Source organism: Cricetulus griseus, chromosome 3 (assembly GCF_003668045.3).
Source record: "Cricetulus griseus strain 17A/GY chromosome 3, alternate assembly CriGri-PICRH-1.0, whole genome shotgun sequence".
NCBI classification, from domain to species: Eukaryota; Metazoa; Chordata; class Mammalia; order Rodentia; family Cricetidae; genus Cricetulus; species Cricetulus griseus.
The window spans coordinates 97,911,224-97,930,280 of record NC_048596.1 but is presented as its reverse complement, the minus strand read 5'-3'; the positions used below and the strand labels follow the sequence as shown (position 1 = coordinate 97,930,280).

At 41.6% G+C, this 19,057-nt stretch overlaps 1 protein-coding gene across 1 annotated transcript; it reads right to left on the bottom strand.

Annotated features, from left to right (window-relative positions):
• Positions 1–3,748: 3,748 nt before the first annotated feature.
• On the bottom strand, positions 3,749–13,665 carry LOC100750708 (T-cell ecto-ADP-ribosyltransferase 1-like). Its single transcript, XM_027407499.1, is given in 5 exon segments — positions 3,749–3,831; positions 5,049–5,742; positions 5,825–5,886; positions 12,700–12,833; positions 13,514–13,665. Coding segments are annotated over 5 exon segments (1,125 nt in total).
• Positions 13,666–19,057: the final 5,392 nt, after the last annotated feature.

The following is a 19,057-nucleotide window of genomic DNA, read 5'->3' as shown; positions in this document are numbered from 1 at the left end:
TCCACTCCAGCAAGATCTGAAAAGCCCAACACAGTGCATGAAGAAGAGATGGACCTCAGAAAATTATCTCAGCAAGATGATAGTGACCTTCAAAGAGGAAAAAAGAAAATCCCTTAAAGAAATAGAAGAAAAAGCAAGCAAAAAATTACACGAAATGGAGGAAAAGACAAACCAAAAAATTCAAGAAATAAACAAATCTCTTAAAGAATCTAAAGAAACCCAAGATAAAATAACCAAAAAAGTGAAAGACCTGTACAATAAGAACTTTGAGACTTTAAAGAAAGAAATTAAAGAAGATACCAGAAAATGGAAAGATCTCCCATGCTCTTGAATAGGTAGAATTAACATAGTAAAAATGGCAATCCTACCAAAAGCAATCTACAGATTCAACGCAATCCCCATCAAAATCCACACAGTTTTTCACAAACATTGAAAGAACAATACTCTACTTTATATGGAAAAATAAAAAACCCAGAATAGCCAAAACAACTCTTTTCAATAAAAGATATTCTGGAGGCATCACCATCCCTGACTTCAAGCTCTACTATAGAGCCATAGTTCTGAAAACAGCTTGATATTGGCACAAGAATAGACAGATAGACCAATGGAATCGAATTGAAGACCCAGATATTAACCCACGCACCTATGAACACCTTATTTTTGACAAAGGTGCTAAATCTATACAATGGAAAAAAGATAGCATCTTCAACAAATGGTGCTGGCACAATTGGATTCGGACATGCAGAAGATTGCAGATTGATCCATACCTGTCACCATGCACGAAACTTAAGTGCAAATGGATCAAAGATCTCTCCATAAATCTAGCCACACTGAATCTTCTAGAAGAGAAAGTTGGAATTACCCTTGAACAAATTGGCACAGGAGACCGATTCCTGAACATCACACCAGGAGCACAGACACTGAGGTCTGCAATCAATAAATGGGACCTCCTGAAACTGAGAAGTTTCTGTAAGGCAAAGGGCACAGTCAGTAAGACAAAACGACCACCCACAGAATGGGAAAAGATCTTCACCAACCCCACATCTGACAGAGGGCTGATTTCCAAAATATACAAGGAGCTCAAGAAGCTAGCCACCAAAACACCAAACAATGAAATTAAAAAGTGGGGTGCAGAACTAAACAGAGATTTTTCAACAGAGAAATCTGAAATGGCTGAAAGACACTTGAGAAAGTGCTCAAAATCCTTGGCCATCAGAGAAATGCAACTCATAACAACTCTGAGATACCACCTCACACCTGTCAGAATGGCTAAAATCAAAAATACCAATGACAACCTATGCTGGAGAGGATGCGGAGAAGAAGGAACACTCCTCTATTGCTGGTGGGAGTGTGAACTTGTTGGACCATTCTGGAAATCAGTATGGAGGTTGCTAAGAAAAATGGGAATCAATCTATCTCAAGATCCAGCCATTCCTCTCTTGGGTATATACCCAAATAGTGCATGTTCATACAACAAGGACATATGTTCAACCATGTTCATAGCAGCATTGTTTGTAATAGCCAGAACCTGGAAGCAACCTAGATGCCCCTCAACTGAAGAATGGAAAGAGAAAATGTGGTACATTTATACAATGGAGTACTACTCAGCAGAAAAAAGCAATGAAATCTTGAAATTCGCAGGCAAATGGATGGAACTAGAAGAAACCATCCTGAGTGAGGTAACCCAATCACAAAAAGACAAGCATGGTATATACTCACTGATATATGAATTTTAGACATAGAGCAAAGGTTTACCAGACTATAATCCTCTTCTCCAAAGAAACTAGAAACATGGAGGACCCTAAGGGATAAATAGACCCCAGGAATGGGAAGTGGCATGAACTCCCGAGCTAATTGAGAGCATGAGGGTAGGGGAGCGGGTGCTGCCACAATAAGAGCACAAGAAGAAGAGTAGAGGAGAGGAAATCAAGGAGCAGAGATATTGAGTAGGGGGAAAAATAGAGGAAAGAGAGCAGGATGAGAGATACCATACTAGAGGGAGCCACTGTAGGTCCGAGAAGAGATCTGGAACTAGGGAGATCTCCAGAGACCTGCAAGGATGACACGATCTGACATCCGGGCAGTGGAGGAGAGGATAGCCTAGAAGCCCTTCCCCTAGAATGAGATTGATGACTACTCTCTATGCTATCCTAGAGCCCTCATCCAGTGGCTGATGGAAGCAGAGACAGACATCCACAGAAATACACTGAGCTGAAATCTGGAACCTAGGTGAAGAGAGGGAGGAATGAAGAACGAAGGGGTCTGTACCAGGTTGGAGAAACCCACAGAAACAGTTGGCCTGAACAAGGGAAAGCATATCGACCCCAGCTGTCTGGGAGGCTAGTACAGGACTGATCCAGCCCCCTGATCATGGATGCCAATGGGGAGGCCCCTGCACTCCGGGGAGCCTCCAGAGGTGGACTGGCGTTTTTCCCTTGTGTGTGTGTGGGACTTTGAGAGCCCAACCCACGTGAAGGGATGCACTCTGTCTCTGGACACATGGATAGGGGCCTAGGCCCAGCGCAGGAAGATATGGTGGATTTTCGGAGCCCCTGTTGGGGGCCCTACCCTGCCTGGGGATTGGTGGGTGGATGGGGTGGGGGGTAGGTTGGAGGTGGGGGAGGAGGGATGGGGGTGAGGAGAGGGAGAAGGAGAGGCAACTTACATGTGAAACAATCCTGTTCCCTAACTTGAATTAATAATAATAAAAAAAATAAAAAAAGGTGTTTCTGTAATAGACAAGTTTAAGGCCCTTGTCAGCGTCCCATATTCTTATTTTGGTTTGCCACCACCTGCCCCGTCACAGTTATAGACTGACTGTCTGGTTAGTTCCTATTTCTATGTAACATGGAGGCTGGGTGTCTAAACATAACCAGAAATCCTGACCATTTCAATCTGGGAATGGCTAACTCTATCCCCAGGGTCCTTTCCTGTGGGTTGGAGTCTGATTCTGTAGGTTTTCTGTGTTTCCAAAAGGCCATATTCTATTTTATGGAATCCCCAGTTTTTAAATTTTATGGCCATTGGATTACATTTTCTTTTTATGCATTTCTAGGGAGTGGGCTTTCTTTCTATACATTCATCCACATCTTTTCAGGAAACCTCTGTTTTACTGTCCCTGTTTTTGCAATGGAACTCTTCTTCCTGGCAACTAGGAACAAGGTATGCATAGAATTGTGGTCTGTAATACATATCTCAAAACATAAACTCCCACGGTGTTTCTTTTTCCAATATAAGTAGATATTTAAAGTGCAGGACTTTATCTAGGTCATCCCTTACAGGTATGTCCCATTCAGTTTGTCCTGCAGGAGCATCTGTGACAAATGTACAACATGAACTTTCTCAGCTGTATCAGTGTGAGCATCAGACCTCATGCTTAGGAGAGTTTCTCAAACAAATAATACAGTCTACAGAAATACCAAGTCACAGATATCAAGGTGTGATTATAGGCAGTTTATTTCACTAGGTTGTAAAATTCATCACATAATGCATGCTTTAAAATTGTTACTGCTGACAATATAGATGAGCATTGCTCTTTGACCATAGCAAAGTAATAAAGAAGTCAGAATAAAGTTTCACTGACACCCAGTAAGTTGCTTGGTTGTCTGTGGAAGTTGTGAATATTAAAGTAGATCTCCCCCAAACTATCACCTCCTTCCCTCTACCACAGACCTTAGAGAACCTGCCAAGTTCTAGCTCTTTGCCCTCCCATGAACACTCAGCCCTGTGAACTGTAGGCAGGAGATCGCTACAGCTCAGCAAGAGGAAGCAGTTGAACCAAGAGGCCAGGTAACACCACAAGCAGCAGGAATGCAGGGCTGTCTCTGGTTCCTGCAGATAAAACAAGGAAAGGTTTCATGTGGGATATCTCAAGACACAGGTGTCTTCCCTAAACGTTCAGAAATTTACATCCAGTTCAACATCCAGGAGAGTAAGCACTAGGGGTCAGTGTGCCTGGCTAAACAGTTCTGGAGTCTTCAAGATTCCTAAAGAACTCCAGTACCAGGAGGAGAGCAAACTGATGCTTCAACCACTTCCAGGGTCCTGTGCTCTAAGACTCTGACTGGGGAGAAAAGCCTTTCCTATCTGAGTCTTCCTGGCCTTCTAGGGAGCCCTATGTGCTTTTCCTTCTTCACCCAAGAGAGGTCTCTGAGTCTGAAACTTCTGAAAGTCCATTGTTGCAGCAATGTGGATTCCTTCTGTCAGCTGGTGTGAACTAGAACCTACCTGTGGCTCTCAGCCTGCATGGACTGGATATCAACTGTTTCTTCCAGATGGACAGCATCTCTCTGGCTGTACTGTGCCCCTGGGTAGGGGTCATGATTTCCTCAGGCTTCATCCTAACTCTTCACTTCTCTATGCAAACGCATGAAGTCCCTGTGATCACTTCCTGTAGTTTCACTTCAGCTCCAAAGACTTCTCATCTCTCCAGAAACCCCTCAGAGTGTCAGGGCTGAGTAAAGATATGGTTGCTCAGCACTCAGTAGTCTAACTGTAACTCATTTCAGGTTGGCTCCCTGGCCTCTGTCAAACATAACTTCCTGGGACAACACAGAGTGGAGTCCAATGTGAGTAAGGGAGACACTGTGAATATCTGAGTGGAGGGGAGTAGGAGACAAGGTCTCTAGACTGTAAGCAAGTGATGTTCTTGTAAATGTGGAGCTCTACTCCAGCATGACTTTGGATTTGATGGCTGAGATGTGTAAATAGGTCTTCATAATTAAAAACAGAAGGCATTTGGTGAATGACATCTATATGCCAAGTCATGTCTTCAATGCTTCCTTTTAAATTCTCAAAGCAATATGACTAGAATATTTGTCATTTGAGTCTTTATCAATCAAGTGGGGAAACTGAAGCACAGATATATGGATAGTTGCCAAGAAGCACAGAGACACTGATGCTTGAAGCAAATTACAATTGAGTGTGATTCCAGACCTATGACAGAGAACATGATAGAGTAATTTTCTCTGGAAGTAGTAAGGAAGGATTACTATAAATGATACTTGAACTATTCCTTGAAAGGCAGACCCACTGCCTTTCACACTCACCTGAGCTGTAGAAGCAATTGAAGTTGCTTTTCCCTCTTTTCGGGGAGGTCAGAGAAATATTGTCCATTGTTTTTTCACTTCCTGGGCTTTTGTGTGCTTTAAACACTTCGTAGCCTGGAATTAACACCTTTTGTTCAGGTTTGTAGGAAAAGCCAGTTATGTTAACCCCCAAGCAGGTTTTGATGGTAAACAGTGTCCCACTAGCACCACTAAATTTAGTAGCTACCATCTTATCGAAGGATGAGGAAGCAAACTGTCCAAACCGCACAGAGCCTGTTCCACTGTAATGAAATTTGTTGTTGGTGCCTCGGTAAACTGTGTAACATTTGTTGTTATTCAGAAGCTGAAGAGCTCTTGTTAAATAGTAATGGAAGGCCTTGTAAGGAAAGTTACTGGGATCTTTCTTGAAATCTCTAAAACCTATATTAAACTTTTTGTAGATACCTCCCGTGTACATCACTACAGCTGTTCCATGATAATCACTGAAACCTTTCGGATAGGTCATTTTGTTTTTTATCTCCTTCCATTTTTTCTCTGCCTTTTCCCACTCAACTTTTAAGTCCTTATTCATGTTGAAGCCTTATTCTAACAATTGGGGTGCTTTTTTCTCCATTTCCTGGACACAGCCCTCATACTGATCATCAAATGCATCGGGAGCCATGTCCAGATTGGAAGACTCAGTCTGCCCTGTCACCTGAAAGGAAGAAGTATGGTTCTTTGTTACTAGCCAAGTTTGCTAAGTTATCAGCATGTTCTGGGTGCTGTCTGGAGCCTACAGCATGAGATGTCACCTTCAACCTCATGCATGGCACTTGCATGGACACAATCTCATTATGTTCTAAGGTTTGTAGAAAGGCAAGGCTGAGGTCTCTGATCCATTTGTATTATGGGCACTACATTTTTCTATTTCTTCAGTCAAATTTTATTCAGCATACAAAATAAAAGGTCTATCATGATATTTCATATATTTATTTTATTTCATATACATTTATCAGTGTATATTGCTCATAATCATCCACACACAACCTTCCCCTTACTGATACCTTTACATGACTTCTCCAAGATTCATGCCCTCTACTGTTCTCTTTGTACTCAGCCCTGGGAACAGTAATATCATGAAGATCTGATCAGGGAAAGCAGGGCCAACAGAGTGTGGGTTGAGAATATTACCTGCTTGCTTAACAACAAAGTAAGGAGAAATGTGTGAATTGTTGGTGTCATCTTCAAGTTGAAAAACAGCTGCAAGACAATGAAAGACTGGTGCCCACAGTACTGTAACTTTCTGTTGGTGGATCAGCTCTGGAGAAATGACTGAGTCTCCATTTCACATCTGGATGTCCAGGCTCCTGTTCCAAGAAGTGATTATCAGGATTCTGAATAGCTCTGCTTGGGTCCCTTATTAGAGATGAGAAGACTGACATCTTCTGGCCCCAGGACCAATCAATACTGGAAACATACAAGGCTAGGTAGTGTGTAGACTATCAGGGAGAAACAGATCATATTTTAGCAGATCTCTCATACACCCTGATGATTTACTTTGTACAGACTCTAAAATTCTTCTCCATATTTGAATGGCTCACACTCAGCTAGATAGCTTTGATGACTTTTAATGCTGTCAGTATGTTCTATGATTTGAATATGTTTATCATCCACAGGTCCCCCGTGTGGCCATATGAAGGTGGGGAAACCTTTATAGGTGAAGTCTTCTGGGAAGTGACCAGGTCCTGAAGGATATCACCTTTAGAACAGATCATTTCACATGTGGGATCCTGCTCAGATCCCATATGTGGCTAGTCTCGCCCTAGAACCTCTCTGGCTCCTCTATAGGCGGTATTTCCTTCTGCACATGGCAATGGCTTCTGTGATATATTGTGATTCTGCCAGGAATACCCAAACCAGCCAGCCTTGCCATGATATTTACACTTTCCAGCTATCAGACTGTGAACTGAGTAAACACCTTGACTTTATTAACTTTCTAGCATCAAGCATTTTGTGATAGCAATAAACACAAACTGAGGAGATAGCTCAGTGGGTAAAGTATTTGCCATGCACACATAGACCTGAGTTTGCTTCCGGCAACCCATAGGAAAATATCAGGGTGTGATGACATGCATTTGTATTCTAGCACTGGGAGGTGGAGAGAGATGGGTCCCGAGATCCCCTCCTCTCTCTGGGCAGCCAAACCAGCCTACATGGTGTGTCCCAGGACTGTGAGAGACCCTGTTTTTACAAAAATGGTGGAGAGTGTCTGAGGAAAGACAGCAGAGATTGTGCTATGACTTCCACATGCATGTTCCCACAGACATGCATGTGTCCACACAACTGCATATGCCCACACATGTGCATGGACACACACACACAAACACACACACACACACACACACACACACACACACACACACAAGAAAAATAAAAAGCAAGAAAGCAGACTAACACAACCAGCCTTATTAATAGCTGTATCTTATGAGAATGTATTGTTTGCACTACTTTTTGATATGTGGAGCTGTAACATACACACTGAAATGCAAGACAAGAAATCACAAGAAAGGTCACTGCCCATTGGTGTGGATTCATCCCTTCATTTCTGTCTATGGCTTTGGAAAATCATGAACACTCTTCCCACACTTATCTGAACCTCTTCTGTTACTTTCCACAGAGTTTTGACTTCTCTGGCATGGCAATACTCTTCCCCACACCTTTAGAAAGGCAGAAAGTTGTTGCATGGGGCAGCTAGCTAGCTATTCTTGGGAAGGCTCCTCCTCCATATCTTGGCTTCTCCTGCCCTGAGCCTTTAGAGGACTCTACAGAAACAACTGCAGTGAAGGTTTCCACCTTCTGCACATCCTCAACCTTTAAAACATCATTAATTATTGTAAAATAACCATATTCTGCTACATAAGATATCCATCTGAATTCTTGAAGTCTTCTTAGACACCCATGTATGGCAGCACACACCTATAATCCCAGCCTTTGGGATGTAGAGGCAGGGGCATCCGAAGTTCCAGGCAAGTTTAGGATGTTATGAGACTCTGAAAACAAAAACAAAGGTAAAATTAAGCTCTGCCCAGCATAGAAACACAGACGATTTCCCTTGGTCTTGTGTACAGCCTGAGCCATTTAGGATCTTGCTACTTATTCAAAATGCTTCCTAAAGTTAGGTTGTATAAGAAGTTCTCTAGAAACTTGTCACCAACAGAGATTTGTGGATCCCAGTCCCAAAGTCATGCATTTAGCATTTCTAATGATCTCCTTTGTTAATTCTGACATAATTTGCTTTAAAAGATGTATTTTTCTTTTTAGTAATGTGTATGCATGCATATATGGCAGAGGTTCTTTCCAGCTCATCCAACTGCTGATTTGCCCCAAATATGCACATAGAGATTTAAATTAATTATAAAGTGTGGGCCGATAGCTAGTGCTTCTTATTGGCTAGCTCCATCTTAATTATTAATCCATTTCTGTTAATCTAAGTATATTCACGTGATTTATCTTACCAGAGAACAGTTTGTACCTGTTACTCCTTTCTTGACTACATGGTGTCTCTCTGCAGTCTCCCTTTGCCTACATTTCCCAGAATACTCCTTGCCTCAAAGTCCTGCCTATCTTCCTGCCTCTATTGGCCTAACAGTGTTTTATTCATCAACCAATAAGAGAAACACATACACACACACACACACACACACACACACACACACACACACACACACACACACACACACATCGCCTCTTTTCTGTCTAAAAAACCAGAAATGTTTCAACTTTAGATAGTAAAATTACATATAATAAAACAGATATCAAGTAAGAAGTATTGTTAACAATATTTAGTTCATTAACATTTGGCAAAATTTAAAGAAAATTTCTCTCATCTATCCTACCTATGTGAGTCAAAACTTTTATATGTAACTTATCTTTTATCATAACTAAGGAAAACCATAACCATAACTGTCTTCAACTTCACCAAAAACCTCAGAAAGATAATGTATAAACTCTAGAGTTGACAGAAACATCTCACTGCCTGGACAGTCACCCAAAGTTTTTTTGTAATTTGGAGCATTCATCTTCAGCTCATAGGCCACAGTGTGTCTGGCAGACTTCTCAGTGAATTAGGAAGTTTTAAACTGTCCACCTGTATTGGCAGTTTGACAGTCATTTTTCTCTGTGTCTTGCAGAATGTCTGGCAGACTCTTCCATGAAGCAGGAACCCTGATGTCCCATCTTGTTTTGCAAATTCAGCAGTCACTTTCCTGTGTGTCCTGCATGTCCAATTTATATAGCATACAGTCCAACAGTCCAGGCAAGAACAGTTTCTTGCCCAAAAGTCTAGTCTTGCCATATTGAAAGCAACTCCATATCAAGTTTCTTTAATGCTCATCTTCCTCTCTAGGTAATTGGTGTGTCAGGAGCTGTTGTGTCTCACATTCGTGAAAAACCCTAATACATCATTTTAAATGCCATGTTCTGAAGGTCTTGAAATACTTTTTGAATACTGTCTATCCATTTCAAATATATCTCTATATCTAGACAACTTAATTAATGTAAATTTTGACTATTATATGTGACTATATATAATCAGTATTTAATTGTACATTTCATTTTAAAATAAGATTTATAAACACAATACATAAACAAGAGAAAAAATATACATATCACAAAATTGACCTTAAATTTATGTCAATAAACGAAAATCCATACCAATACAAAGTATTCATATGATTACCATATTCCCGTGTGTGTCCTGCATGTCCAATAATTTTTTAAGGAGATTGACTGTGATCATTAGCCATTTATGACCAATCCCATTTAAATGAAAAACATATAAACAGTTTTTGGGAATTTGTTCTTTGTTCTCTCCAAACTGCTTCTTGCTGTTTGGGGGCACTGTTATTACCATGGGGATCCCGAGAAAACCCAGAAACCTGGCCAAATCCTGGCTGTAGTATTCTGAGGCTGTACCATTTCAGCTGTTTTGGATGTTGGATCATTTGGGCCACTGCTTCAGGGGATCTTGCTTGATCAAACCATATTAGTCTTGAAGGAATCCACAGCTTTTCATTTTCTGTGGAAGCAAAAACAGAATCTCCTTTCAAAAGTAACATGTTCTTAGACTTAAAATTTGAGTCAAATCATTTTAAAAATATATAAGTTGGATTAATCCAGCAGCATTATAATCAAATGTCTGTGAGCAGCTGTTGCTCTTTCCTCAGAAATCAAACAATTTAAAAACAACACGATAACATACAGTATCCAGACTCTCTGTGTATTTTCCATCTTTATGTGGCTTTTTTTTACTCTATTTCTTTTACCTTTATTTATTTGTTCCTCCAGACAGGGTTTCTCTGTGTATTTGTGCTTGTCCTGGAATTCACCCTATAGACAAGGCTGGCCTTGAAATCACAGAGATCTGCTTGCCTCTACCTCCCGAGTGCTGGGATTAAAGGCATGTGCCTCCATCCCCAGGTACTCTATTTCTTTTTTAACCACTTAATTCTTTTTCTTTTCTCTCCCAAGCCTGTAAACACACTGTAAACCATTAGAGTTTTTTCTTTGAATTTGTCTATCTGTATATCTGTATATACTGTATATCTTTATCTTTTTCTGACTGCAGGAAGTTTTAGCAACTGGATTTCCAACATGGCAGGGGTACACTTACTGCTAGCTCTGGGAGCTGTGCTTACCGCCTGGACTCCTGTCTATTTGGCCTTCAAGCAGCATGCTCCTGACTACTCATACACACCATTTAATTGTTTAGAATCAGAGCCTTTTAAAAGAGCCCTTCAATTTGCCACTAATGCTGAGTCAGGATGCCTCCCTTAAAGGAGCCTCAAGCCTGTGATTGTCTCTAGGAAACAGAGTCCACTCAAGAAAATGCTGCTACCAAGAAGCTGTGCTTGTCTCTGTTCTTTTGTTTCAAGAATTGCTTTTTAAGTTTTGTCAAGTTTTACATGGAAAATCTCACCCAACGGTGTGCGCCGTTTTGTTGCAGAGGTTCTTTCCAGCTGGTCTTACTGCAGATTCACCCCAAATAAGCATACAGATGCTATATTAATTATAAAATTGTTGGCCAATGGCCAGGCCTTCTTATTGGCTATCTCTGTCTTAATTATTAATCCATTTTTATTAATCTAAGTATTTCCATGTGGTCTTATCTTACCAGAAAAGGGCCCAGACCTGTTACTACTTACTTGTCTTCATGGTGTCTCTCCACGGTCTCCCTCTGCCGGAATTCTCCTCATCTCCTAGTCCAGCCTATCTTCCTGCCTTTATTGGCCACACTGTTTTATTCATCAACCAATAAGAGAAGCATATATACAGGACATCCCTCATCATGCATGTCCTGGGGTAGGGAGCATTGTGCATCTTAGTGCAGGTGCCCTCTGAGGCCAGAGGTGTCAGGTTCTCCAGAGCTGGATTTACGGGCAGTTGTGAGCCACCTGACATGGGTGATGGAACTAAACTCTGATCCCTCTGCAAGAGGAACTACTTCCTCCAACCAAGGAGCCATCTCTCCAGCATAAGAGGTTACCTTTGGGGAAGGACCACCCAACATGGATTCTAATTGGTCAATACTCAGTATTGAACACAGAATGTTGTGCATTCCAGGCAAGCACCTTTCCACTGAGCTATATCAAACTTGACAGTAAATCTGCTCTAAGTGGCATACATTTTCCACTTCTAGTTTTTTCTCCAGCCTCAGCTAACACCATCCCTTTCTTGTCTTAAAACTTAAGCTTCAAAATTCTGTTTCAAAGACAACAGTTTTGAGAATTCCTCATGCAGGTGCTGGCAGTAAGGGATCCTGTAGGGTTGGTCAGTCAGCAGAGGAACTCACTCAGGAAGCATGGACCAGCAAGCCTGGAGTAAGTTTCCAATTCTCTCCTCCCCTCCCTAGTTCCTCATGAATTTGATTCAGATATTTGACTTATCAAGACGGGTGTCTACTTCCCTCTGGGACAACTAAGTACAACCTCCTTCCCTGGCCCTGATGCCTTTCACACCCCACACAGACTGAAGATATGTAACTTGAGTCACTTCAGCCTTAGTATAAACTCAAGAAATTTGTCCCTGCCAGTTAAAATTCACCATGGAATTCTGTGTAGCTAATACCTTAGACATCAATAAAGACATCCATCTCACTCTTTTCCTTCATCACCATTCCCCCTTTTCTCTCTCACTCCCAGTCTCCTTCTATTTCACTTTATATCTGCACTCAATGTTCAAGATTCTACAATTAAAAAAATACGTTTATGCTCCCAACATACAGGAGATCTGGTGCAGGAGGACCTTAAAATCTGTCTAAGACTGAGCTAAACAGCAAGAATATAGCTTTTCAAACTCTTAAATTAGAAGTGGATAAATAAAACAGAAAAGAGGATAGAAGTTAATGTTTGCTCAGAGCTTGGAGGAAAATGGGATTAATGAAGCATATCCCTGTTCTGTCCTGAAAACCCAGGAAGTACAGGAATGAAAAAGTCTGTATACATAGCACCTATGTACAGAGATGCAGTTGCTTCCTGAAGGCCTGGGAGGTAAATTGAGTGGTCCTGCATTATATTTTTTAAGTTTCTAGAAAAATCAATAGCCTCCACATGGGCTATTTCTTGCCCAGAATTGAACTGCTGGCTTTAACCCTTGAGTTATAGACCATCCTCACCCGCTGCTACACTCATTGCAGCCCTCAGATTTTTCTGAGTCCCTTCAACTTTAGAGGCCTCCCTGCTGGGAGCACAGAGTTTGGATTTGTCAGGTACCAGAGCAGATCTTTTGTGGCTGGGTGTCTGGCCTTTTCTAAAAGCAAGGGTGGCGGAAATCAGTGCTGTGACCTTTTTGTCCTGTGGACAGTATACTTTCAGTTTCAGATTAGATTTGAAAGGGAAGCCAGATGGTTTATGAGCTGGGTAATTTAGGTAAATTGCATTTTGTCACTATAATTTTTCCATTTTACAACTTTTTTATTTTGTGCTTTTTGTTTTTGCTTTCCTTTGAGACACGGTCGAATTAACCTGGATTTGCGTCTTCCTGGCTTCTGTGGCTGAGCAAAACCTGAACTCCTGATTTTTCTGGCCACAAACCAGATTTATTAGTACAAAAATAGAACCCAGGACCTGGTGCTGCTTGACAATCTCTCTGTCAGTCAAACTGCATTTCCAGCCTCTGTCTGCATAAAATATAGTTAGGCTATTCTGTTAGTCCCCACAAAACTGATTGGTGTGTGTGTGTGTGTGTGTGTGTGTGTGTGTGTGTGTGTGTGTGTGTGTGTGTGTGTTTCAGAGACAGAGAGGTATATTCTGCAGAAAACAACAGTTGGTTGATCTTTGCTAACTTTTAGGGAGCTGCTGTTTATCATGAACTATACTGTTTTGTCCAAATATCTTTCCTTTGCAAATGTTTGTTGTATGTGCTGTTGGTCTGGTTCAAGGCCTTTAGCCTCTGGCATACCATCAACACTGGATCCCCAGGGAAACTACCCGAAATCCTGCTGTTGCTGCAAGTCATGTAGGCCATAGTTACACAGGACCAGTGCCTTCACACATTCCCGCAGGTCATAGATGGGATAGTTGTTGGGTTTTCCCAGTTCAAATTCCTGGTTGTGTACCTGGGTGGCTGCTGATTTGGTCATTTCTTGTGGCTGGAACCTCTCCCCTCAGGTGAGGGATGGACCAGTTCTCTGTCCATGGTGAGGGGTGGGGCTCTCATTTCCAAGTGTGTGGGCCATCTTTCCCATGCCAGGGTCATCAGAGTCTTTTATTCCAGAGCAGGTAAAGGACAGGGTCAGCTCTCCAGTGAGGATAGCAGCTCTCCCCTGACCAGTGAAGGGGAGGGGCCAGCACAGGAAGAACCTTGTACTTGAACTCATGGATGAACACTTGTTTCCCATGGGCCCCTGTGCTAACACAGCAATGAATATCAACACAGACTCCACCTGTGGCAGGACCAAGGACACGGACATGGCCATCGACAATAGCATCGGCTTGCATGTCACCATGTTGTTTAAAGAAAAAAAGAGCATCAGGAACTATAGTAGAGTAAATTCCAGTGCTCAAGGAGCAAAAGAGTTTAAACAAAAGCCTGCTGCTAAATGAAATAAAGGAGTGGTGACCTCAAAGCAAGACTACACCCAGCTAAGCATCCACCTAGTGAAAAAGGAATTAAAGAAAAGCTTAAGCAGTGGAAGAAATGATCAAAAACAGAAATCTGGTGAACAGATATTTGATCAAGGAGCCAAGTTCCAGCCCCTTCAATCAGCAGAACTTGGCAGCTTCAGCCACTTGGTTCTGGCTTTAGAGTTAAGGATATGAGAATAGGGATTCTGGTGTTGTAGGGTTTCCACCAGAATATACTACTGGAACATGATTTAAGCCAATAGAAAGTCTTCATTAGCTGGTCAGTGACTACACTGGGTATTCAGGACCTGAGTGCAGTTCCAAGCTTTCTCTGGGTGAGCTTTAAACACAAACACCATATTGTGCATTGGCATACTTCAGTAACAAGACAAAGCAGAACTTCAGAAGCCAAAAAGCAAGGTAGAGACTTTCCCAAACTTTGGACTTGGATAGATTAGGACTTTGTTTTAATTTTGGCTTGTGATGCTCAGTTTTACATCCTGAATGGTACTTGGATCACAGAATCAGCTGTACTGTCTGGGGGCCATTAACATTCCCCACTAGTCTAAGAGGATGGGTCAAATTATGGCTATGTATTGCTCTATAATATAAGATGGAGGGCCATTCATGAATCCAATCAGAATGAGAATTAAAGGGCCAGTCAGTGCTGCTAGCAGAGTAGTTAGCCAGGGGGACCAAGAGAACAGAGACTGACACCAATTATCTGATCTCTCTCTCTCTGTCTCTCTGTCTCTGTCTCTGTCTCTGTCTCTCTCTCTCTCTCTTTCTCTCTCTCTCTCTTGTCTTTCCCAACCATGACTTTTTTCTAAATGCTTCTGATTAACCAGCATTAAATCAACAATCTTCTCAGAAAGTCATACATAGTCCGCTTTGTGTCATGAGAAGTAAGTCTAACCCTCTCTGGTTTTGTAGGAGCACATCTGGAAGGGAGTCTAACTGTTGTTCTCATTCAGCAATATAAACTAACAATGCCTCTAGGTTATGTCAGCCTATCTACTTAGTTTCTTAATGCTTTGTTTCCCATGGCCAAAAAAAAAAAATTGCTGTGTTTATGGTTGTTGAGTTAGCTATCCCTGCTCTGACCAGGAGTGGAAGGATGTGTATAGGTATTTATTTATTTATTTTGTTTGTTTATTGTAGTTCATGGTTCATAATGTTTCTTTTTCCATTATATAAAGAATCAAGAAGAAGCACATTTGTTAAGCTATTAGTACATTCCAACCAGATAGTCTCAGGGACTTGGTAATGTTGCTGTTGTCCAGATGAGTTAACCCACAAGGCAGAACAGCAGGCATCAGAATAAGGGGAAATACCTAGGCTAAAGGTGTTTCTGTAATAGACAAGTTTAAGGCCCTTGTCAGCGTCTCATATTGTTATTTTGGTGTGCCACCACCTGCCCCCTGTCACAATGAGTTATGGACTGACAGTCTGGTTAGTTCCTATTTCTATGTAACATGGAGGCTGGGTGTCTAAACATAACCAAATCCTGGTCATTTCAGTCTGGGAATGGCTAACTCCATCCCCAGGGTCCCTTCCTGTGGGTTGGAGTCTGATTCTGTAGGTTTTCTGTGTTTCCCAAAAGTCATACTCTTCATTATGGAATCTTCAGGTTTTTAATTTTATGGCCATTGGATTACATTTTCTTTTTATGCATTTCTAGGGAGTGGGCTTTCTTCCTATATACTCTTCCATATATTTTAATGAAACCTATGTTTTACCACCCCAGTTTTTGCAATGGAACTCCTTTGTTCCTGGCAACTAGGAAGGAGGTATGCATAGAATTGTAGTCTGTATATACATATCTCAGAACATAAACTCCCATGGTGTTACTTTTTCCAATATAAGTAGATATTTAAAGTGCAGGACTTTATCTAGGTCATCCCTTACAGGTATGTCCCACTCAGTTTGTCCTGCAGGAGCATCTGTGACAAATGTACTACATGAACTTTCTCAGCTGTATCAGTGTGAGCATCAGACCTCATGCTTAGGAGAGTTTCTCAAACAAATAATACAGTCTACAGAAATACCAAGTCACAGATATCAAGGTGTGATTATAGGCAGTTTATTTCACTAGGTTGTAAAATTCATCACATATTGCATGCTTTAAAATTGTTACTGCTGACGATGCAGACGAACATTGCATTTTGACCATAGCAAAGTAATAAAGAAGTCAGAATAAAGATTCTCTGACACCCAGTAAGTTGCTTGGGTGTCTGCGGAAGTTGTGAATATTAAAGTAGGTATTCCCCAAAACTATCACCCCCTTCCCTCTACCACAGACCTTAGAGAACCTGCCAAGTTCTAGCTCTTTGCCCTCCCATGAACACCCAGCCCAGTGAACTGCAGGCAGGAGATCGCTACAGCTCAGCAAGAGGAAGCAGCTGGACCAGGAGGAGTCCAGGTAACACCACAAGCAGCAGGAATGCAGGACTGTCTCTGGTTCCTGCAGATGGGAAGAGAAGGAAAGGTTTCATGTGGGATATCTCAAGACACAGGTGCCTCCCTTAAACGTTCAGAATTTTACATCCAGTTCAGCACCCAGGAGAGTAGGCTCTATGGGTCAGTGTGCCTGGCTAAACAGTTCTGGATTCTTCAAGATTCCTAAAGAACTCCAGTACCAGGAGGAGAGCAAACTGATGGATAGACCACTTCCAGTGTCCTGCACTCTAAGACACTGACTGGGGAGAAAAGCCTTTCCTATCTTTCCTATCAAAAGGTCTTCCTGGCCTTCTAGGGAGCCCTATGTGCTTTTCCTTCTTCACCCAAGAAGAGGTCACTGGGTCTGAAACTTCTGAAAGTCCATTGTTGCAGCAATGTGGATTCCTTCTGTCAGCTGGTGTGAACTAGAACCTACCTGTGGCTCTCAGCCTGCCTGGACTGACATCAACTGTTTCTCCCAGATGGACAGCATCTCTCTGAATGAACTGTGTCCCTGGGTAGGGGTCATGATTTCCTCAGGCTTCATCCTAACTCTTCACTTCTCCATGAAAAAGCAGGAAGTCACTGTGATCACTTCCTGTAGTTCCACTTCAGCTGGAAGGACTTCACATGTTTCCAGAAACCCCTCAGAGTGTCAGGGCTGATTAGAGATATGATTGCTCAGCACTCAGTAGTCTAACTGTAACTCATTTCAGGTTGGCTCCCTGGCCTCTGTCAAACTTAACTTCCTGGGACAACATAGAGTGGATCCTGGGTGTGAGTAAGGGAGACACTGTGAATATCTGAGTGGTGGGGAGTAGGAGACAAGGCCTCTAGACTGTAAGCAAGTGATGTTCCTGTAAATGTGGAGCTCTACTCCGGCACTATTTGGATCTGATGGCTGAGATGTGTACATAGGTCTTCATAATTAAAAACACAAGGGATTTGGTGAATGACATCTACATGCCAAGTCATGGCTTGAATGCTTCTCTTCAAATTCTCAAATCAATATGACTAGAATATTTGTCATTTGAGTCTACCATTCAAATGGGGAAATTGAGGCATAGATATCTGGGTAGTTGCCAAGAGGCACAGAGCCACTGATGCTTGAACAGAATTAAAACTGAGTGTGATTTCAGACCTATGACAGAGAGCATGGTACAATAATTTTCTCTGGAAGTATTAAGGAAGGATTACTATAAATGAGGCTTGAACTATGCTTTGAAAGGCAGACACAGACCCACACTCACCTGAGCTGTAGAAGCAATTGAAGTTGCTTTTCCATCTCTGTGAGCAGTTCAGGAAAATATTGTCATTGTCTTTTTCACTTGGTGTTACAATGACTTTGTGATGTACGTCATAGACTGGATTTAACATCTCCTCTCCTTTAGGGATGTAGCAAAATTCAGTTATGTGAATCCCCAAGCAGGTTTTGATGACAGTGTCCCATTAGCACCACCAAAAGTATTAAGAGCTACTCTGTCTTCCCAAAGATGAGGAAGCAAACTGTTGAACCCGCACAGAGCCTTTCCCGCTGTAATGAAATTTATTTGTGGTGCCTCAGTAAACTGTATAACAATTCCGGTTATTCAGAAGCTGAAGAGCTTTTTTTAAGTAGTAATGAAAGGCCTTGTAATGAAAGTTACTGGAATTTTTCTTAAATTCTCTAACAGCTTTGTTAAAATCAGAGTAGATGACCCAGTATTGGTTACTAAAGCTGTACCATGGAATTCATGGAATCCTTCTGGATAGATCCGTGTCATTTTTAGCCCCTTCCATTATTTTTCTGCCTTTTTCCATTCAAATTTTAATTGCCTATTTATATTGAAGTGTTCTTCTAACAACTTGGCTAAATTTTTCTCCATTCCTTGGACATGGGCCTCATACTGATCATCAAATGCATTAAGAGCCATGTCCAGATTGGAAGGTTCAGTCACCTGAAACAAAGAAGTTGGGTTCTCTGTTACCAGCTAAGTTTGCTAAGTTATCACCATGTGCTGGGTGATGTCTGGAGCCTACAGCATGAGATGTCACATGCTCCAATCTCATACATGGCACATACATGGTAAAATCTCATTATGCTATATGAGGTACAGAAAGGCAAGGATGAGGTCTCTGATCCTTTTGTATTTATGGGTACTACATTTTTCTATTTCTTCAATCAAATTTTATTCAGCATACAAAATAAAAGGTCTGTCATGATATTTCACATACATTTATCAGTGTATATTACTCATAATCATCCAACACAACCTTCCCCTTACTGATACCTTTACATGACTTCTCCAAGATTCATGCCATCTACTATCCTCTATGTACTCAGCCCTGGGAACAGTATTATTATGAAGATGTGGGCAGGGGAAAGCAAGGTCAACAGGGTGTGGGTTGAGAATATTACCTGCTGGCTTAACAACCAAGTCAGGAGAAATGTGTGAATTGTTGGTGTCATCTTCAAGTTGAAAAACAGCT